The 23,468-nt window shown below is 31.6% G+C and overlaps 3 protein-coding genes across 3 annotated transcripts; 2 read left to right on the forward strand and 1 right to left on the reverse strand.

The window, feature by feature from the left end:
* Positions 1 to 1,440: 1,440 nt before the first annotated feature.
* LOC131629115 (early nodulin-like protein 18) lies at positions 1,441 to 1,989 on the forward strand. Its single transcript, XM_058899918.1, has one exon. The coding sequence runs from the start codon at positions 1,441 to 1,443 to the stop codon at positions 1,987 to 1,989; it is 549 nt and encodes a 182-aa protein (XP_058755901.1).
* Positions 1,990 to 6,283: 4,294 nt separating this feature from the next.
* LOC131629116 (zinc finger BED domain-containing protein RICESLEEPER 2-like) lies at positions 6,284 to 7,240 on the forward strand. Its single transcript, XM_058899919.1, has one exon. The coding sequence runs from the start codon at positions 6,284 to 6,286 to the stop codon at positions 7,238 to 7,240; it is 957 nt and encodes a 318-aa protein (XP_058755902.1).
* A 14,304-nt stretch (positions 7,241 to 21,544) lies between these two features.
* Positions 21,545 to 23,268, reverse strand: LOC131629123 (probable protein phosphatase 2C 25). The gene is made up of 3 exons (XM_058899927.1): positions 22,622 to 23,268; positions 22,349 to 22,528; positions 21,545 to 22,238 (listed from the first exon to the last, which is right to left on the reverse strand). Exons 1-3 carry the CDS (start codon positions 23,249 to 23,251, stop codon positions 22,077 to 22,079), a joined length of 972 nt encoding a protein of 323 aa, XP_058755910.1. The 5' UTR covers positions 23,252 to 23,268; the 3' UTR covers positions 21,545 to 22,076.
* Between the last annotated feature and the right edge of the window lie 200 nt (positions 23,269 to 23,468).

A 23,468-nucleotide genomic window follows, 5' to 3' on the forward strand; every position in this document is an offset into this window, starting at 1 on the left:
AATTAGTAAGCAAGAATGTGTCAAAAAGTTTGAGCAAATTAAAATTAATAACCTTTCTTTCTGAATTGTTAAACATGACCACCGGCCACTGGAAGTGTTAAACCGGCATAAAATAGGAAACTTGAACATTGACTGAAACAACTGTTAGTTAACCAACTATTCAAAAATTAATAATAAAAATGAATGAAAATATATAAATCTAAATAAATTAAGTTGAATTTGTACTCAATGAGAATATTTTAAATTGGATATTTGACTTAAGCAGCAGTAACTACTACACCTCTTATTTGGCAACCGTTAATTGAAGTTGGTGGGAGTTGCCTAGGTCAATTTATTTCATCTCAGATTTGTTATGCTGCTTGCTGATGTAGACATTTTCTAACGTAATACTTAACTAGTAGCATTCTTAATTCAGGTTTTTGTAGTGACATGTTCTTAGCTTTTTATTGGTTTTTTAAAATAGTAATCTTTTATTTAAATTCTATCATATCATCACTTAGATTATTCCTTCTTGACTAAGCTATTACTGTTATTATTGTTATGATTATTATTAAAAAATTACATTTACATTTTAAAAGATATGTTAAAATGACACCAACGGTTTTTTAGTTTTAAAATAGAAAATTTTTTCATCCCACCCCATAGCATTTAGGCGCACCACCGAATTGACAAATTTATCCTCGTGCTTCCGTAGATGGATCTCCGGAAACACTTTTTTGTTTAAATTTACTTTGTTTCCTAGATGCACCTACGAAATCATTCCGTGGATCCATCTACGTAAGAGTTTATGTTATACTTCGTGCCAGACCCTTCCCCTCCCCATTCTTCAGTTTTCACTTCTTCAACACAAACTCTCTCTCAACCCCAAAAATCAAAAATCCCCTACAGTGCATTTCTTTCTCTCGAGTTCGACCGCCATTGTCAACATCAACTTCCAACGTATTTCATCAACTTCAAATATCTATTTAATCGGTAAGTTTTCGACACTTCGAGTTATTTTAGTGTATTTGTGAAATCGAATTAGAGTTCAATATTTATGTGTATAATTGATTGGATAGGTTTAGAAATAGTGTATATAGACAATGTAAGTAACGTTTTAGGTTTATAACGTAGGATCAAACCCAAAAAATGGTGTTTTTGTAGATTGAACAATGGAGAATACGCCATTTGTTGCGTTCTCTGCTTTCAGTATCTTCCATAGATCCATCTACGGAAGAGATGTACGTTAAGGCATTCCGTAGATGCATCTATAGAAACACCCAATGTTTTTGAAAGAAAGGTTATTCCGCAGATCCATCTACGGAAGCACCCAGGATTTCTGAAAACATGGTGCTTCCGTATTTGCATCTACGGAAGAGTATTTTCCTGTTTAAATATTTATGTTTATTTATAAATACGCAGTTTCTAACTCGGTCATTTTTGTATCATAATGCAGACATCATGGCTCACGGACCGGACAGAGACATCCATGGTAGGACAGCACACCACACATGCGTTCGGCGAGAACGGGCGGTGCGTACAATATCTCAGGTGACTGATGGAGCTGCGGTTGTACCTGACCCACCTTCTACATCCGACACACCCGCTTCAGCCGGGCCCATTCCTTCACCTGCATCAGCCAGACACACTCCATCACCCGCTTCAGCTGGGCCCATTCGTTCACCTGCATCAGCCAAGCCCACTTCATCTACGTCCACTACTCCATCACGGAGACCTCAGGATGATCCTAAGGGTACTTTTACGTCAGAGTTGCCACCACCCTCACGCAGAGTTCGTCGGGGCAGTACTTCTTCTGCCGGACCACCTCTTGAGGTACACGAGGATGATCGGGAGGGGGCTGGAACTACTGTGGATGCATCTATGGAAGGAGAATTTTTTTTTTCAAAATATGAGGTGCTTCCGGAGATCCATCTACGAAAGTTGGGGGCAAAAATGAAAATTTCTGTAGTGTGTAAGAAATCCATGGAGTTGGTTGAAAAATTTTCTTAAAATATTTATTAATGTTCTTTAAGTTTATATATATATATATATATATATATATATATATATATATATATATATATATATATATATATATATATATATATATATATATATATATAAATTTTTAGTGACGGATAAAAAATTGGAAGAAAATATCCAATATCGTTTTTAAGGACGTGTAAAATTGTTTAAGTCTCACACTTCTTTATGATTAGGCTATGACAAAAATGGTCTTTATATGGAATTGTCTCTGATATCGAGAAAATGCTTAATTCTTTTTTGTGGGGAGGTGGCACCAATCATAACTGTATCAGATGGATGGCATGGGATAAACTTACAGGTTCTAAAAACGAGGGAGGTCTTGGTTTTCGGGATCTTAAGGCTTTTAACTTGGCAATGATGGCTAAGCGGGGTTGGCTTCTTTTATCCAAGCCTCCGTCGTTGGTTTCCAGAATCTTGAAAGCAAGGTATTTTCCTAAATCGACGTTCTTTGAAGCAAATTTGGGTAACAATCCTAGTTTTGTTTGGCGTAGTGTTTGGCAAGCTAGGTCTCTTTTGTCTCTTGGTTGTAGGTGGAGTATTGGGGATGGCAGAAACATTCCTTTGATGGGATCTCCTTGGCTTAGGGGAAATAAAGAGGGAATGCTGATTGGCCCGCAGAGACAAGGTGTGTATGATATGTTTGTTCATGATCTCCTATCTCCTCATGGTAAATTCTGGAATGTTGGGTTAATTCGAGAGATGTTTGGTGCTGAAGAGGCGAAGGTTATTCTTCAGGTTCCTTTAGTTGAAGTGGTGCAGGAAGATAGGTGGAATTGGAGGGAGGAGCAAAATGGGGAATATAGTGTGAGGTCGGGTTATAGGGTGTGGAGGAAGGAGTTTTCTAGTCCGGTGATTGTAGGTGTTACTGGGGATTGGTGTAGCCTTTGGAACGTTAAAGCCCCTCCAAGGACGAAACATTTACTGTGGAGAATTTGCCGGGATTGTCTTCCGACGAGGGTGAGGTTGCGTCATCATCATGTTTCTTGCCCCAATCTTTGTCCTTTTTGTGAGCATTCTTTGGAGGATTCGTGGCATGTCTTCTTCGGGTGTTCGGCTACAAATCGGTGTTGGCAGGCAGCAGGTTTGTCCCATATCATTGACCCATGTATTCTTACTTTCCATGATATTACCTCTCTTCTTCTTGACATTTGTAGTAAGGATGACAAGTTGACTACGGGTAGAGTTGCGGTTATGATTGAATTTTTGTGGAAAAATCGTAATAATTTGATTTGGAATAATGAGAGTGATGTGTTTTCTAAGCTTGGTTTGAATGCTTTTTGTAATTGGAGTGAGTGGTTTTCGGCGCAAAGTAGTAATGCTCATTCAGAAAATACTCCTCCGGTTCAGTCGTGGTTCCCGCCGGTGAAAGGTAGAATAAAATGCAATGTTGATGTCGGGTTTAATTTAATTCGGAGTACTACCAACAGGAGCTGGTGTATGAGAGATCACACATGGAGGTTTATTTTTGCTGGTGCAACTTGGGATTTTGGCCACTACCCAATTCTTGAAGCTGAAGCTTTGGCCCTTAAAGAGGCTATCCATAATGCCATAGAGTTACACATAGAGCTGTCAACTAAGCCCTATAATTAAAAGCCCTCATTATTTGGCCTTATTAAAGCCCCAATATATTAAGCCCTTAATTGTTGAGATTTATTTTAGGGCCTAAAATTCTAGGCCCTTTACATAATACCTTTTTTTTTTGCCCCATAGAGAGGGCCTTATTTTATTAAAAAAAGCACAGACTTTGTAATGTCCCATTTCCTGTAACACGAGAATTTTGATCTGCAACAAAGCTTCACCGCCACCGCCACCGCCACCGTCAACCCACTGCGCTGCCGTTGAATTTTCTCATTACAAAACAAAGGTGCTCTTATCTCTCCATTTCTCTTTAATATCCCATTTTCCTAAAATCAATTTTCATCGCATTTTTATTAGGATGCTATAAATCTTCATGTTATCGGACTGAATCAATAGGATTATAAATGGTTTTTTTCATCTTATTTGAATTCTCATGGGTCATCCTTTATGTTTATAATATTGCTTAATATGTGCACTCACAAGCTGTTTGTGAAAATGCCCCAACAGCTTTATACATGTTATAAATTTAGATGAGTGGGTTTTGTCATACATGTTGGGTGGGGCTGCAATTAATAGAGATTGTTACTATTCTAACTTCTACTTGTGTTAGTTGTGTGAGGATATGTGTGAGGATTGTTCAGTTTCGGTTTCATTTTCGTCGAAGCCGAATTGTGTTAAGTTGTCGAAAAGTGTTGATTTTTTTCCATGGATGAAGGAGATAGATAGGATTGAAGGTGGTGATGGGATGGTTGTTGAGAAATATGAAGAGGGTTTAAGGTGTTCTTGCTGTGGTGTTAATTTTGATAACAGGTTTTACCCTCCTTGTATTGTGATTAACCCTTCTATGAACATTTTGGAAAATTTGGATGTTGGACAGAACTTAGAGAAGGTGAATTTGATCAAGGAAGGTGTGTTTGTTTCAGAAGATGATCATTGTTTTGATCACAGTAGAAAGGTTTATGTATCTTTAGAAGCAGTTAGCTTTTATTAGCATGGATGTTATAGCTGTGTGCTGAATCTGCTGATTTTATTTGTTGAGAGAAAAGTACGGCAGATTTGTTGTGGAGATACACATGTCAGCCTTGATCCAGAGGTTTGGAATAAGATGCCTGGGTTATATATACCTTTGTGCAGTCAAACACGCTGAAGTCCTTGTGGCTCAAGCATTAGTTACCTAAAGTATATCAAAAGACAAGAAGGGAGGTACTTCCAATGTGGCAAGCCCTTGGGAGCTGAGGCTGATGAACCATGAAACCCCGACTGTCCATAAAAGAGAGCATAATAGTTACTACTCTCAAAGAAATGTACTAGTGAATGAGGAAACGGAAAGACTGACTAACCCAGGGGGCGAAGCATTATTGGAAGATCAACAGTAGGAATTCTGATGTCGAGGGATTTCTTAATTGCGAAGGTGGAATGTAAAGGGAACGACAATTGATAGGACATAGCAAGTTATAGATTTAGTTTCCATTGGATATTGAAGTATTTGGGTTGTTATAGTTAAAAGGAAAGTGGAGTTTGATTAAATAGTATAGGAGTTTGAAGGGAGGGAGGGAGATTCATATTTAGTTTGGGAAACAAAGAAAACAATTGAAAGGAGAATGCTCTTCTTCCTCTCTACATGCAGTTGTAAATAATAGAATAGAATTGTCCTGTTTGATAAATAAAAATGTTACTTTATCCTATTTCACTACTGTGTTATTCAAATCTGTTAGATAGTTTCAACTGCAAATGACTATTTAGAATATAATATTGCTACTAATTAGCTTATGATTTTAGAGCAGTATGGTAGTTAATTGTAGATGTAGTTATTGGTTGGGAAGCTGCTGCAGAGTTAAGGTAGCTTTTTTGAATATTTTTCTTATGCAATAGGCTACTTAATGTTTGTAATCATAGTTAAAGCATAGGCTACTTAATGTTTGTAATCTGATCTTTTCTTTATCTTAACACATCCCTTTTAATCTTAGGTCTTTTAATTGCAGAGTTCCTCCCGTTGAAGAAATTTGAATTGTCCTTCATCGTAGTGTCCTTGGGGTGCTCTGCACATTCTCAAAGGTATATGTCCTGTCCTTTTACTTTTTTTCCATCTCAATGTGATGTTTTAATGGTTATTGTTGAGTGCAATTCTTTACAATTTTTTTTGAGTAGATACATGTTGGAACCATGACAAAAATTTTATGATAACACACGTTCTTATTGTTATAGTATGGAGTCAATGGATATGAGTGAGTATGCACAAGGTCAAGATGAAACTCGTAAGGAAGCATTGTCAACACTTTGGATTATTTTCACTAAAATCGGTAAAGGAAAAGATGGAGTGGAAAGAGCTGCATGCAATTTTTGTAGTACTGATTTTGCCATCGGAAAAAACCCCAAGTCCGGTCAAAGTTATGGAACTTCACATCTAAGTCGTCATGTGTTTATTTGTAAAAGTTTTCAGATGAGCCTTCTTAGTCTAGAGGAATCGTCAAGCCTAACCCCAATCAACCAAAACACACATCTTGAATTACTTGGAGAAGCCATTATTGCACATGATCTTCCTTTTAGCTTTGTCGAGTATGAAAAAATTCGAGTTTGGGTGAAATATTTGAATCCATGTGTTGAAATGGTCTCTAGGAATACCACGGTGTCTGATATTGAAAAGATATATGATAAATAAAGGATCAAGCTTAAGGAAATCATGGGTAGGATTCCAAATAAAATTTGTCTAACATCGGATGTTTGGACAGCATCTACTAGTGAAGGTTATATCTGTTTGATTGCCCACTTTGTTGATGAAAATTGGAAGTTAGTTAGTTGTCTTCTTAACTTTCTTCGAATGAAGCCTCCCCTCACGGGTATTGCATTGGAAGCTACTTTATTTGATTGCTTAAAACAATGGGGAATAGATAAGAAAATATTTACTATTACTTTGGATAATGCCTCTGCCAATGACAACATGCAAGACCATTTGAAAACTCATCTTCGAGTGCCGGGCAATTTGATGTGTAATGGTGAATTTTTTCATATCCGGTGTTCGGCTCATGTACTCAACTTAATTGTCCAAGAGGGTTTAAAAATTGCTAGTGAAGCCCTCCATAAAATTAGAGAGAGTGTCAAGTATATTAAAGGATCTGATGGAAGGATGCTTAAGTTTAAAGATTGTGTCGAGGATGCAGGGATAAATGTTGGCAGTGGTTTAAGATATGATGTATCTACTAGATGGAATAGCACTTATTTGATGCTCGAAAGTGCCTTACAATATAGAAAAGCTTTTGAGTTTTATAAGGTGGCAGATAGAAGCTATAGATACTGTCCATCTGAGGAGGAATGGGAAAGGGGAGAAAGAATTTGTGAGTTCTTAGAACCGTTTTACGATATCACAAATTTGATTTCTGGTTCAACTTATCCAACAGCAAACCTGTATTTCATGCAAGTGTGGAAAGTACAATGCATTTTAGAAAAACATCAAAAAAGTATTGATAAGGTGATAAAGGATATGTCTGATAAGATGAAAGTTAAATTTGAAAAATATTGGAAAAATTATAGTGTCGTGCTAGCATTTGGAGCAATTCTTGATCCCCGCTTGAAGGAGAAGTTTTTGAAGTTTTGCTACAGTACACTTGATGCGTCAACATCTAAAGAGAAACTTGAGTAGGTGATGGATAAGTTCAAAGGGCTTTATGAAGAATATGTGAGTTGTTCAACCAATCAAAGTGTTTCTCTTTCTCAATCATCTTTCGAGTTCAACTCATTGGCAAAGTTACGAGAGGGGAATAAAGCTTAAAAATCAAAGATTATAAGTGTAAGTTTTCTTCTAACTCCTCTTGTGCTACTATTACTACATGTTCTATATGTTGCTAAAGTAAAAGTTGTGAAGTAATTATGTTTGTGCTGATCCATGTTATGTAAACTCTGCATTTATGCTCAAGTATTGCTCAAGATTATTCACCTAGAATGAATTAGTATTGTATTGAGCTTGTATTGATTTGGATTGCATAGAAATGCACTAGTTCTATGCAATCCTTCTAGTTCTAGTGCTTCACTGTCTGTATGGTTTGGTTAGTAATTGTTTTATTCAATATTCATGAGGAATTGTGAAGTGACTGTAGTGTAAGAAAGATGTTAAGAATTGTTTTCTCATATAAAACAAGTTCTCTGAAGATAGGAAATGTACATGAAACTAGATATCCCTTTGAAAAGGACCTAAAACAAACCATAAGAGATTTGTTTAATTACTAGAATATAAGTTTTGGATATTTGATCTTAAGTTGGAGAAGCTTCAATTTGTCTAAACTATACATCTGTGTGGAAGAAGCAAACAATTGTCTAATTGATTGCTTATTTCATTAGTACCAAATTGGATTGCATATTTCATTAGCTAACTACTATTATGAGTCGACAACTACTCTTTTTCTTGTTTTGGCAACATGGTAAAGGATAAGACAACAAAAAATTACAACATATTGTTGTCCTCATGTGCTTTTTTGTATGTGTTGGTTAAGCTCCTCTTCGTAAGCAAATTGATATCATTTATACTTTTTAGTGTAAAACTGCAATATGTTCAGGAGAAAAAAATATGTTCTTTTTAGTGTAAAACTGCTGAAATGCTCTCTACTCATATTCTTAGATATAATAATAAAAGTAGTATACATGTTAATCTAGTTTAGAGTTAAATAGGTATCATTTGGATGTAGAATTGTTAGTTTGGTTACATTTGCTTGTTGGATTATCATGATGTTGGATTTCTGCTGCACAAATAAATGTGTTTTTCATCTGCATGCCAAAATACATGTGTGAATTAGACATGACTGTTTCCTCTCTAGGAGATTTGACTACTAAATTTTCACACTCATGATATTTCTAAATTATTCCATATATTGATTGTTATATATATCTCGCAGGATTTTAAAACATGGAACTCAATTGAGAGTAGATTTGTCCCTGGCAAAAGTGAACTAGATATATACTTTGACAATGAATTAATGGAGCTCGATGAAGAACACTCTGAAAATTTTGATGTACTTCTTTATTGGAAGTTAAATGAGAAAAAGTTTCTGATACTCTCCATAATGGCACGTGATGTGCTTAGCATACCTATCACGACCGTAGCATCCGAGTCTTCTTTTAGTATCGGTGGACGTGTTCTTACCAAATACAGAAGTTCTACTCTTCCAGAACACATCCAAATGTTAATTTGTACTCGAAGCTGGTTGCATGGATTTTCTGAAGATATGAATGGTAATAATACTTTGTATTTTATTAATTTTTATTTGTTCATATTTATGATATACTCATGTCACTGTTTTGTTGCATCTGTACCTAAGTATGGTTTATTGTGTTTTTAAGATGAGGAAGATATCAACACTAACGATGAAAGCAATATTGAGGTGACAACGACTCAACATACATTTAGATTGCAAGATTGATGTGGAGAACAAGTTTTAGTGCCATATACTTTATTGTGTTTGTTGAATTGATCTTTTCATGTCTTTTTGGTTGGATTAGTGTCTTTGTTTATGAAATTTTTGGTTTATGTTTGTATTTTTTTTCTTTTCAATTTCGAATGTCAAATGTCAGGAATATTGACAAATATCTTTCAGTGATATGTTTATGGAGTGTAATGGTCTGGCTGTAAGTGAAGAATATGATATTTTTTCTTTTTGGAAACATATGTTCACATAGTATTTTTTCTAAATTGAGATGCATAATATTATTGCTTGAGTTTGAAGAAAGAATATAAAGTCTTACTCAAGTATGAGATGTATAATATTATTGCTTTTGTTTGAAGAAAGAATATAAAGTCTATATATATATATATATATATATATATATATATATATATATATATATATATATATATATATATATATATATATATATATATATATATATATATATAGACACACACACACACACACACACACACACACACACACACACACACACACACACACACACACACACACACACTAACAAGTCACATAATTGAATTATTTAATACTTTTTAATATATTTTTTTACCTTTTTAATATATTTTTTACTTTTTTAATATATTTTTTACTTTTTATTATAATTTTATTTTTTTTATTTTTTTTTAATTTTTAATATAATTTTTTTAATTTTGAATATATTTTTTTTATTTTTAATTTAAAAGTTATTATTATTCAATTTTTAATTATTTTATTTGGGGCCTTATGGCCCTCTTTTAAATTTTGGGGTCTTTTAACTTTGGGGCCTATGTATTTGAGGGCCTACTATTCATTGATTTTTTTTAGGCCCCTTCATTATGGGGCTGGGGCCCAAATTAATTGGCCCCTTAAATTGACACCTCTAGTTACACATGGAGAATGTCATTTTTGAAAGCGATTCCCAAATAATGGTTCAGGCTATTCTGTCAAACCAGCAAGGATGCTCGGAGTTTAGTCTTATTATTTCTTCTATTAATAGCTTGTTGCTTAATTTTCCCAACTTTGAAGTAAAGTTTGTAAAACGCCAAACGAATTCGGTTGCTCATGCTATAGCAAAGGCGGCCGATTCTTGAACTAGGCATAGTTCCTTTTATATGATTCCTACTTGTTTTGAACACCTTTTGATTAATGATATGCGTTGAATTTCTGTTTGTCAAAAAAAAAAATATATGACACCATATAAAAACTTCATGACTCAATTAAAATAACTTCCGCTATTCTTACCTAGAATCTCTTAAAAATTTGAAACAACATTAAAGACTCATAATTACTATAAATTAAAGGCATTCTGTAATTAAGATTGGGAGGGGACTGGAACTACTTGATGTCAGAACTGACCACCGAACCGGACTAAATTGATGGTTATAAAAAAAAAAAAAAAAGCATTCTGTGTTATTTTTAAAGAAAGCGAGTGTAATTTATTATTATTATTATTATTATTATTATTATTATTATTATTATTATTATTATTATTGGAAAATATACTATTACTGTTATTGAATCTTGAAAGGTAGTAGAACGAATCATAGGCAGGCGCATGGTTAAGAGAAGGTCAAATAATCGTTATTCCAGAAAAATGAAAGTCAAACAGCCTTGTTTGGAGTTTGGCTGGTATCTTAATACTTCTCTATGTGCTTGGATTCTTTGAAAGCTTCTCATAACATCATATAATTATGTAGAAGAGTTCTTAATCATATTTATATCCTTTCTTTGGAATATTAACTCTTTTCATATATTAAACACCTTTTTTTTAATTAAAAATACGGATTTTGTCAAAAGGATAAAGTACTAATTAATTTTTAGTTTGTATGCTCACCATTAACAATAGTCAACATTTCATGATCGACTTTAAGATTTAGAAGTGGTCACACTAAAAATTAATTAGTACTTTATGAAATTAACCAGAACAATATAGATGAAGGAGAGATAAGTGAGAGAAAAGAAGAGAAAAAGTAATATTGTATTATCATCTTTCAAGTAGATAGCTTTACATTGTAAAGTGGTCTCTATTTATAGGACATTAAGAAGGTGAAAAATCATAACCTTACTATACTACTTAATAGGGAATATGAAGATGAAAGATAAGAATATATATGGACATCCACAATAATATTTATTCATAACACTCCCCCTTGGATGTCCATTGAGGATATGCCTCGTTAAAACCTTACTAGAGAAAACTCAGTGGGAAAAAATGTAGTGAAGGAAAAAGAGTACAATATCCTATGAATGTGAACTGTCTCGTTAAAAACCTTACCAGAAAAACTCAGTGGGACAAAACCATGGTGAAGAAAAAAGAGTGCAGAAAATATTTATTTCTCCCCCTCATACATACATTTATATGTGAGACGATATTATTTGTAGTAGTTACTTAAAATGTCTTCTTCGAAGTGACTTCATGTAGTGCTAATAGTTATGCGATACTTTATGAAGTTGTTGCCATGATTTGTTTCATAGATCTCCATGAAATAGTTGTACCATCACATGTAAACAAATAACCTCTTTCTGATATACCATTGTGAGAATCTGACAAGTAACATGCATCTCTAAGATAACGAAGTATATGTTTGATCGCTTTCCAATTTCTTCGTGTAGGTGAGTAATTCTATCTTACTTATAGATTGACGGCAAATGATATATCATGATGTGTATACTTAGCAAGGTGCATTAGTACTCCAATTGCACTGAGATATGGTACTTCAAGACCAAGCAATTTCATCATTTTCTCGAGGCCTAAAAAGATCTTTCTCCACATCTAATGATCTAACATTTTCATCTAAAGATCTTTTTCCATATAGAATCATTTCAACACTTTTCTATATAGCCTTCTTGATGTACAAATATTCTTTTGTCCACATGCTCAATTTGCAAACCTAGACATATTTTATCTTTTCTAGGTCATCTCAAACTCTTTATTTAAGCAATTTATAGCTTTTAGAAGCTCTTCAAGAGTTCCAATAATACTTATGTCATCCACATAGATAACTATTATTGCAAATACTTTTCCACATCATTTTATGAAAATACAAGGACAAATTGAGTTATATGTATATCCATCCTTTAATAAATATTCACTGTGGTGATTATACCACATGCGTCCAGATTGTTTCAACCCATAGAGAAACTTGTTCAATTTGATGGAGTAGTTTTCTCGAGATCCAAAATTATGTGCCTCTAGTATATTGAACCTTTCAATAAGTTTCATGTAAATGTCACTATTAAATGAACCATATAAATAATATGTCATAACAGCCATCATGTTCGAATTAAGCCTTTCACGTGTTACAAGGCTAATTACTTATCAAAAATCGATTGAATCCACTACAGGTGAATATGTTTTATCAAAATCAATCTTAGGTCTTTGTGAAAATAATTGAGCAATAAATCAAACTTTATATCATTCTTTTTTTTTTCACAAAAACTAATTTATATCCAATTAGTTTCACACCTTGAGGTGTTCGGACTACAGGTCCAAAAGTGAGTCAATTGTAAAGTGACTTTAATTCTTCTTCAATTGAATTATATTTATTTTTGGCCAATTCTCACTTAGTCTCAAATCTTTAATAGACTTTGACTCATGATCCTCGTTATCATTAATCACTTTAAGCGCTATATTGTATACAAAGACATTGTCAATATTGACTTTATTTGGTTATCTCAATTTCGGTTCCATTCCATTTCATCCATGACATACTTTATCGAGATCTCTTTATTTCATATTTCAAGTACTTGATTTGTTCTTCTGGAACTGAAAATTAAATTAGATCAAAGTGCTCTTAGCATTTTCATATCCTCACTTGGGTCATCTTTAGTTTCTTTTCTTAGTAGAGAACTTTTAACATTGGAACCGACTTTCATACCACGCTTCAGGCGCAACTACAACTCATTCGTAATATTATATTATCTTATAGGAGAATCCACTTTGAGTGGAGTATTACCAGCTGATAATTTATTTCATAAACTTTGCAAATGAATAATATTTTAAACTTTTGGTTCAAATTGATTTGTACGAGGATCAAGACAACAATTTATTTTAACTTGTTCATTTGAACTTTTTGTTCATGATTTCAGCTGTTCATTTCCCTCCCCCTAATATTGGGAAAATTAATTTATCAAGTAATAATCAACCTACTGGGCTGCAATCAAGTATTTGATTATTTTCTCAAATTATATCCTCAAAATTGAGAGTCATATTAATTATATTTTTCCAATATTCTTTCATGACTCATCTTAATGTATTATATTGGAGCAATTGGAAAATACACAACACATCCGAATGTTCACTAAGATGAGAAATATTAGAATAAATTAGGGAGGACTAAGATATAGTATCTTGTTGGCTTAATGCGAATAAATATCTTAATATCATAGCTTGGGTGTTTCAAATATATAATTTAGAATTGATGATCTCATAAGTATCAACCATATAATTAACTTTAGACGTCTAAAGAATGGATCTTCGGGTCCATTTTCTTTTTATGAACATATATTACATGATATTCAATATCAATTTTAATAATATATGTGATACTTATACATGAATTTCTATAAAAAAAATCCAGAAAACAAGATCTTAGTCTAATTAGTTGAGAAAATAATTTCACAAACTTCTGGTTGTGAGTAGTGACATATGCATGATATTTTAGTCGATGCAACAATTAATGTCATAAAAACGCAATTTCTCAAATTTTTATTTTCCTTTAGAAACACACAAAAATTGACTGGATTGAAGAAACTTCTGGTTCTTCAATACAAATTATTCGCATCATATTATATACAAGATGAGCTAACCGATTTTACCAACGACACTTTTAAGTGTAATTTGTAAACTACTGGTTTACAATGATATGTGCTTCAATTGTACTAATATAAGTGTAGTACAAGCCCGAGGGAAAAGCCGATAGCTTTTCTATTATACATTTTATGTCCAAATTCATTTGTGTAATACAAAGATTTCAATACCTTCAATATAATTCATGTGAATTGTCCATGACGAAAATATTTGGCAAGACATAAAGAGAACAGACAAAAATAAAATATAAAGGATTAAAGTTCATTCGAATCTCGACTCTATCAAAATATGAGATTACTTTTGTGTGCCTTTAAGATGGACTAACAAATGTCATCCATACACTATACTTGTAAAAAAAAAGAATAGTATAATTAAGATTTATATGAGAAATCTAAACAGTATTATAACAACTTTAAAATATGTAGCAACTTTAGACTATTGATATATTCTTTAATAGATTGCAATGTCTTAATTCTCTTGTTAAAATATCAATATTTAGAAATAATATGAATAAGGAAATTGTATCAGCAAGACTTTGTTTAATATGAGGTATTACAATTAAACACCGATCATCCTAATTTTGGAGCATCAAGAACTATATCTAATTTGTGTAATGATTGGCAATATATTCAAAACCAATATGATAGTATCCCATGATTAATAATTTTAATCATACACACGCATATGAACATATTATCATATAATTATTAAAATTATACAAAATCATATCATCAAAATTATATCATCATATAATTATGTTGTTTTACTATCCTTCAGGGATGTTTGATAAGATCTTCAGTAACTATATAAATAATTTGTTATAAATAATTTGTTATAAATAATGATAGAAAACATATAACCATCCTGCCGGGATGCGTTAAAATTATTTGTGTTATTCTTCTGGAATGACAATCTTTTATGAGCATATTACAAATTATAAATTTTTAGATCGATACAACAACAAAAATTTATGAAATCCTTCAGGGATATTTTAATATTACTCTTGCAATATTTTTGGGATGCATGAGGATCATCCTCAAAATCATACCTCAAAATCATCCTTCTGGGATAATTGATACAATCCTTCTAGGATTCAATAATATTATAGATGCGGCATTTTAAAGGTGATTGTACGTTGAATTCTTCTGGAATTCATCAATTATTATAAACACAATAATCGATTAAACTCAATCTTTGAACGATAATTTGGAGATAGTTTAATATTAATCTTTAGTTCTACAAATATCACATCACTAACTATTTTCATAAACAACGGTCAAGAAAAATGATTCTTTGTGCAATCCTTCAGGGATATGTTATTAGTGTAGATGCAATCCTTCTGGGATTCATTAATATCATGATGAAATTCTTATAATATTATAGATACAATATTTTAAGGTGTGAGAAATCTTTATTTTAAAACTTTAACTCTTCGGAAATTATATATCACAAATGATCTTCGTAGTGATAAAAAGTTTTTTGTGTGTGTAGTTCTTCAGGAACTCAATCACAATCACCATTTTATTTATTTATTGTTCTTCAGGAATTATATATCAAACTCAATATTATCCTTCTAGGATATTTGATATGTTCTTCAAGAACTATATAACAAACTTAATACTATCTTTAATGGATATTTGTTAAGTTCTTCAAGAACTATATAACAAACACGTTGTTTTGTAATCCTTTAGAGATTATTGATAATTTAATAAGATATAATATAAAAATTCAACACGGATAATGAGAAAGTAAAAATAATAAAATAATAAACTAACATTACCTCTAACAGTTAGGGCTTCAAATTTTTTTTCAAGTTTGATAGAGCTTCGTGCTGATAACGTGTTATGAAATTAACCAAAACAATATAGATGAAGGAGAGATGAGTGAGAGAAAAGAAGAGAAAAGTAATATTGTATTATCATCTTTCAAGTAGACAACTTTACATTGCAAAGTAGTCTCTATTTATAGGACATTAGGAAGGTGAAAAATCATAATCTTACTATACTACTTAATAGGGAATATGAAGATGAAAGATAAGAATATATATGGACATCCAAAATAATATTTATTCATAACAGAAAAGGTATTTTAAATTCAAATTTAACCTCGCTCGAAGAATGGAGAGGCTTAAATTGATTTTAAGCCTAAACAAACTAAAGAAATTGGATAGGTAATTAGGAATTTAAAGTTTTAAACAATTTAAATGATTTAATTGAAATTTATTAATTTTAAAAAAATTTTGTTTGGATAGAGTATTAAAATGATTCATTGTTAAATTTTTGGGGTCACTTTCAAAAATTTGAAAATTTTTAGGCCAAATTTAAAATATAAAAAATAGAGACCATTTTGTAATTTTTGAAAATTTGTAGGAATCAATTTGTAAATTTTGGAAATTACTAGGGACTTATTTGCATTTTTTTAAAATTTTAGGGGTGAATTTTCAATTTTCATAAAATATGAGAACCATCTTGCAAAATTGAAAAATTAATAATAAATAATTTAACATTCACATTATATAGACCGGAGGAGTAATTTCTAATTCTTTATTTTTTTGATGTTATTTGAAATCCTTTAAATTTAATGTGAATAAAATATTTGGCTTAAATAGTCTTCTGGTCCCTGTAAGGGAGCGAGTTTTTACATTTAGTCCTTAAATTTTTTTTGTAGGTTTGAGTCCCTATATCTCACTTTTTTTTTTTTTTGCATTGGTCCATGAAGTTAAAATTTTGTTAACCCATGTTTCTTACATTCACATAATACTCCCTAACCATTAAGCCAAACTTTTTTTCTGTTTACCTAGTTGCTACAATAATATATACCATATTTACTTTAGTATTCAACAAAAATATGTACTTATTTCAACTATTTAATATTTGAACTATTAGTATTTTAACTAAAATTTTAAATAGTAAAGTTGAATATAATTGAATAATAAATATTTAATTAACTAAATAGTTGAAATATATTAGTTATTAAATATTATTTAGCTTATTTCGACTATTTCAACTATTTTAACTATTAGTCTAATAAATAGTTTATATATTACATACATTATAAAATATGCGATTAATAAATAATTTCTTTCAACTATTAGCCTAATAATTTTATGTTAATTATTATATAGTTTATATATTAATAGTTGATAGTTGAAATATTAATAAACTAAATAGTTTAAATTGAATAATTTATTAAATATATAAACTATTTAATAGTAAAAAACACTAATTCAATAGTTATTTGATATATTTACTGCTAATTAATAATTAAGAATTAATTAAGAATTAATTAAATAAAAAAAAGCTTGCAGGAATTAAAGGTTGCATTAAATATTTGTCTGTTAATTAAATTTTTATTTTCATATTTACTTTTTTTGTTTTGACAAATATTTAATATATTTGTTGCTAATCCAATAACGATAAATAATATGTTGTTGATAATTCAATAAGAAGAAATATTATAATTTTCTATTATTATAATAAATGATTTGCTGCTTCTATAAACATTTAAAAAATATTAATATTTTAAATATTATAACTATTTGATATATAGGTATTTGAATTTATCAACTATTAACATTTCAAGTATTAATAGTTGAAATATCCATATAGATTATTTACTTTATTTAATAATGTATTTATATATTTTAAAAATTTCTTATAAAAAAACGCAACACAATAAATAATATGTTTATGTAATATATACATTTTAATTTTTAAGTATTGTATTTATTTAAAATATTGAAAATATTATCAACATTACAATAAATAATATGTTTAAATAATAAATACATTTTAATTTTTAAGTATTGTATTTATTTAAAATATTGAAAATATTATCAACATTACAATAAATAATATGTTTAAATAATAAATACTTATGCATTGCAATTATGAAGGAAAAAATTGAACTGGCTTAGTGGAGAGGTGATAAAGCTATGACCAAAGGGTCTTTGGATCAAAATCATATGGGACCATTTTTTGAAAATTTGCTGCTATTATCAACTACATGGAATTATCAAAAAATAAAAATAAAATAGAAAGCTTCCCACTCATAGCTTACGTGACATTATGAAAAATAAAATAAAAAGCACGCCACGTCAACACCGTTAGCCGCATATACATTTTTGTAACAGAATTTTAACGTCAGGGACCAACGCAAAAAAAAAAAGAGATATAGGGACTCAGACCTACAAAAAAAAATTTTAAGGACTAAATGCAAAAACTCGCTAATTTACCGGGACAAAAAAAAATTTAGGGACTAAATGTAAAATTTCGCTAATTTACCGAGACCAGAAGAATATTTAAGCCAAAATACTTCATAAATTTACATTATTTTAATAATTCTCTATATTTTATCCAAATAATGACTATTAAACTAGCGATTTTTATAGATTGAAACTAAAAAGATGCCGACGGCTTCAATCAACCAAATATAAATTGATTGCATTAATTGACTTAATCGATTAAAGCTCTCTTAACCGACTAATCAGGGGCTATAAATACGTACTCCGACTTCTTTGTTTTCTCACCCCTCTCATACTCTTCTCTTTCATTCTCTTCTTTGTGTTATTGCTTTCTTGTGATATTTGTGTTATCATCATCATTACGAAATGTCACTTGAAAATGATCGCACTTCCTGTAACCCCTCCTCTACAGCCTACATCTTCGAGGAGTTTGCTCCCAAGAGTAAGAGAACAAGTTCTATCATCACTTTCCCGATAAAAATATCATCCCAACACACTAGTGGATGGGAGTTTTTATGGAAAGTTTAAATTCTTTGACTTCTACATCGAAGTAGATCTCAGAAACTTCATTTGCAATAAATCAGAGGAGATGTTCCCAAAACTAGTGAAGATGTTCTACACTCATATAAACTACAAAGTAGGGGAAATCAAAATAGAGGTATGTTAACATGAAATTTCTGTTTCTTTGGAGGAATTTGCAAACATTTGTAATTTACCCTACATTGGTTCTCTTTACACCATGTACGCTCCTAACTCTGTTGATGATTTTGATTATTCATTGCTTCTCAATAAATTATTATTGATCCAAGTGCATGTCATAGATTCCCTCTCACTGCAAGATATGTGGCTCTAAATATTTGTCTCATTCACAATGTGGCAACAAGCATTGTCATCTCAAGGAAGTTCAATCTTGGGCGAGTATCGAGAATTAATGTGGTAATCACATGGTTACTCGCCAACAAAATTGAAATGAATTGGGCCATTAGAGGTAATCCATCCTATGTAACTCTATCCCTTTAATATATGAATGGTGTCTTGATTAATTTTTGTTTTTAAGTGCTTCATCTTTTTGCATTTATCATTTTATTGCAATTAACCCTTTTCCTTTTTAATTATGAGTTGTTTGCTTCCAAATATATGGTATATATGGTCTATTTGTTGTCTCTTTGTTCTCCATTATAATAATTTCAAATGGGGGAGAAGTATGCTAAAAAGGGAAGGAGAGTATACTCTACTTATCTCTAAAAGGGAGCTAACAACTCAAATATTTATATTTATCTGTTATTCTATATTTTACTACCTCCTTGAGATATGGGTTATCATCATAAAAACGGAGAATTTGGATCTATGTGCTCTGCAAGTATAACCATCATTTGGTTTTAATGATGAAAATTATCATGCGGTTTAAAAGATGGAAAATCCTTAAGTTAACTGGAGTTTGGTGCTAATAATTCAAGAAATTATTAGTGACAACTATCAAAAGGGGAGTTGAATGCAGCTATCATGTGGTTCTTGATGATGGCATCCAAATAATATATCACAAGCCTGGTCATTCAAAGATATAAAGTTTCAGTTGAAAGTGCTAGACATTGTTCAATCAATCAGGGGACTTGAATACTTGAATCTAGGCTATTTAAGCTTGAAGACTTAAAGTTGTAAAAGCATCTAAGTTTACATGGTCTTGTGCTTAGGGTTTTTGTGCTTAGGGTTTAACTAGTATTGACCAGTTTATGGTAAAAGGAACAAGAGTAAGTCTTGAGATACTAAGGCAGTGCATAGACTCACAAAATTCTTTTCAAACCTCTTTTTCTTTTGATAAAATATCTTTAAAACATTCCAAGAACGTGCTTAATTGGTTAGAAACTTGGTTAATCAACTACGATGGTATTTTACACAGGTTAATTGATTAAGGGCTTTTTCTAATTGATTAAATATATTTGTAACACCTCTTAATTGATTAAATAAATTGTAAATTAATTAGGTGATTCAAAACACAAACTTTCCTAATTTGAGTTGGTTAATCGATTATCATAGAGGGTTAATGGACTCAATCATTACAATGGTCCATAAACTATTTCCTTTTTTAGCCAAAGTTATTTTTTGTATAAAGTAGATTTCTCCTCATTTGAAAACATACTAATTTTATGAATAGAAACTTTCTTCTATCATTCTTTCTCTTATTGTCTTATAAATTTTTTTCACTAGAGTTTCCTTTGTACCGGTGTTGCGTTAAAAGTATTTATTCAAAGCTAAACCTGTAAAAATATTGGGTGAACGTCATAGAGCTAAACATGTGTAGAAGCTCGGTTTGTTGGTGAAAGGTTTTTGGGTTGATCTTGGGCAAAATCTCACGTTGTTATGAAAGGTTGTTTGGGATTGGTTCATTGAAAATCTTAAGTTTATTTTAGTGGATATATCAAGGGGAGATATCAAGGGTTTTGGGAAGATGCATCTGAAGCAAAATTTGAAGTATCAAATGGGGAATCCTATGAAGACTCTACTAAAGAATTATTTGCAATATTAGTTAAGAATTCCTTAAAGCATCATCTGATGAATCTGCTAAAAAATTATCTCAAGATTCTTTGAAGTATCAGATGAAGAATTATGGGAAGTCTTAGATGAAAAGTCAACTAAAGAATCTATTAAAGAATCCTATGAATCATCTAAAACATCATCAAGAGAAACATTTGGATAAGCATAATTCAAGAGATCAGATGAAACATTTGGATAAGCATAATTCAAGCGATCAGATGAAACATCATTAACTTAAAAAATGTGTTATGAAATTTAATAAATGTGAAATCTGTAATTCTCTGAGAAATAAAATCGAAGAGTTGCATGAAACCTTGAGTAAGTTAACTATGAGAAGATATATCCTTTATATGATTTTGTCTCATCAGAGAGCTTTTTATAATAAAGCATTCTTAGGTTATCAATCGAATAATAATGCTAAATCCTTTATGAGTATATTCCATTCTAAAAAGAAAATGATTCATATTGTTTATTATAAGTGTAACATTGTCATAGATTTGGTCATATTGAACCTTATTGTTTTAGAAAAATAAAAGATTTAAAATGGTCTTAAAGATTAAATTATGAAGTCTTGAGTCACCTTGAATCTACTAACACTAAAGGACTAAAAAAAGATTTTGGCACTTAAGGTGAAAACCAAATTATTTTTACAATAATGCTTTGCATGTGGTATCAGTAAATCACTATCAAATTAATAGAATATTTACAAATCATATGTCCAAAGTCTTCTCAAAGAAAAATGGTCGAATGTTTAAAGAACTCTTTGGAAGTGGCTCCTTGGGTAAATAATTTCTTAGAAGGAATCTCACTAAGGAAGAAATAGAATCTAAGATCACCTCTCGTAGCAAACAATTCATAGAGATGCAAAAGAAAAAAAGTTAAGATTGATTCCTGGTGAAACTAAGGGGGAAGGAAGTCCTCTTTAGTTTTATTCTTTGTCTATAAAAATAGGTAAGCCACTTGGTTGAGAATAAAATCGAAAAGCTCTAGTTATTCTTCTACAACCGATAGTTCATATGCTGTAATCTATGTTTCAAGTGATTTCTCATCACAAGAGCAAGAGATCATCTTCATCAGGCATTATATGGATGAGAGCTACTTTGACAAATTTGCTAGGAAATTTTATCCTCCATAAGCTTGGGGAAATGTTTTCATAGCCATTGAAGACAATCTACGCACATCAATGGGTTAATCTCTTCTCATCAGCTCCCTTTACACCGCGGAGGCAACTAGCTCCATAGAAGATTTTTTACTTTCTTTCTTCTTCCCAATCTCTTCTTATGGACCTATTAGTAGGTCACAATTTCTCTCTTACTGTGGAATTTGTGACACCGAATATTTGTCTCATTCATTATGTGCTTACTCATATGTTAATCTCTAGATAAATCATTCTTGGGAAAGTCTCTATAACCGATGTGGTGATCACATGGTTATTAGTTTCTTTTGCATTGAAACTTCAAATATATTTCTGTAATTTGATGATCATAACACTTGTATCATCGATAGAGCCTCGTGACGCTGATAAATCGACAAGTTTCTTACAAGCTTGAAAGGGTCCTTGTTTATTGTTCCCTACACAAAAAGGACGAGCTATATCTACTGCTTCCTGATTACTAACCTGAACAAGATTGAAAGAGAAACTTAATCAGTTAATAGTACTATAATCGAACAATGATGCAATTAAAGAATTTCATTATATCATTGCAATTAGTTGATCAAGCTTTATACCTTGTCCCATAATCCATCTGAAGCTAAGATTAACAAGTCATGATGAGGTTCAATTCTGAGAACTTTGGTCTCAGGTTCTGCTATCACCCATTGTTTCAGGTGTCTATCTCCAATGCTCCTAGAAACAGCTAGAGAGCCTTGGATTCTCCACACGCCACGGCACATATCAACATATCCACCCTACAAAACAAACCAAAATTTAATAACAACATTCAACATATACTAAACTACAAATTTTTTCGATTATTGAAGACCTATCACAAGCTTAATTACCTGAGTTTCGATCCTGTCTTTTTCATCTTTCCTTGAAGGTTTGTGATCAGATGTTAAGGCCTCAGCAACACCTCCTCTGCTGATAACAGCGCGACAATCGCCCACATTGGACACCACAAGATTACCGTTCTTAATCAATGCTGTTACACAGCAAGAACCACCATGAACATCCTCTTTTAAGAAATCTGAATCTGTTTTGAGGTAGCCATGCTTCACTGCTTCCTCAATATCACTCTCATCTCTTCTGTTCACTTCTTCCATTACATTCTTTTCCATGTTATCTGCTGCGAACTCTGAAGCTTTTGCACCTCCATGCCCATCAAATATGCCAAAAAAAGCCTGTTTTGTTTCTTCATAAAGATCATCAGAAGAAGCAGAATAACGATCCTCCGTATGTTTCCTACTTCCCTTCTTACAATACACAGAAAAACCATTTCCCTCCACCTCAATTACATCCTTTTCCGGCGACGGGGTCATTACCGCCGGCGGGACTTCGATAGTCAGAGAAGCAACGGGTATATGAAGCTTTGCCGGTTTCTTTCTCTTCAAAACAGGCGAGGAGAGAGAGAATTGGCAAGGAGAGGGGAGAGAGAAGACATTAGAATTTGAAACGACAACCGAGCAAGACATGGTTGTTTCTTCTTTTGTTGTTTTGAATTTGAAACTGTTTTGTTTTTTTTTTTTGTTTACGGTTTGAATGGAAAATGAGAAATAGAGAAAAACAAAGAGGTATTTAAAGAAGAGAATGTGTGCTGTGACGGTGGGTCAACAAAATTGAGGTTTGATTAGTCAAACGTTAATGTTTTTTTTTGTGTGATGAAAGTCAAACATTAATGGTTAGTAAAAA

The sequence above is a fragment of the Vicia villosa genome, unplaced genomic scaffold, assembly GCF_029867415.1.
Source record: "Vicia villosa cultivar HV-30 ecotype Madison, WI unplaced genomic scaffold, Vvil1.0 ctg.000509F_1_1, whole genome shotgun sequence".
Taxonomy (NCBI): Eukaryota; Viridiplantae; Streptophyta; class Magnoliopsida; order Fabales; family Fabaceae; genus Vicia; species Vicia villosa.

Excerpts from the sequence above, each read along its gene's own strand:
- LOC131629115 (XM_058899918.1), top strand. The coding sequence starts at position 1,441 with ATGGCTCACGGACCGGACAGAGACATCCATGGTAGGACAGCACACCAC.
- LOC131629116 (XM_058899919.1), top strand. The coding sequence starts at position 6,284 with ATGGGTAGGATTCCAAATAAAATTTGTCTAACATCGGATGTTTGGACA.
- LOC131629123 (XM_058899927.1), bottom strand. The coding sequence starts at position 23,251 with ATGTCTTGCTCGGTTGTCGTTTCAAATTCTAATGTCTTCTCTCTCCCC. Across the intron at positions 22,529-22,621 it reads AAGACAGGATCGAAACTCAG|GGTGGATATGTTGATATGTG; the intron begins GTAATTAAGCTT and ends TTTGTTTTGTAG. Across the intron at positions 22,239-22,348 it reads CAGATGGATTATGGGACAAG|GTTAGTAATCAGGAAGCAGT; the intron begins GTATAAAGCTTG and ends AATCTTGTTCAG.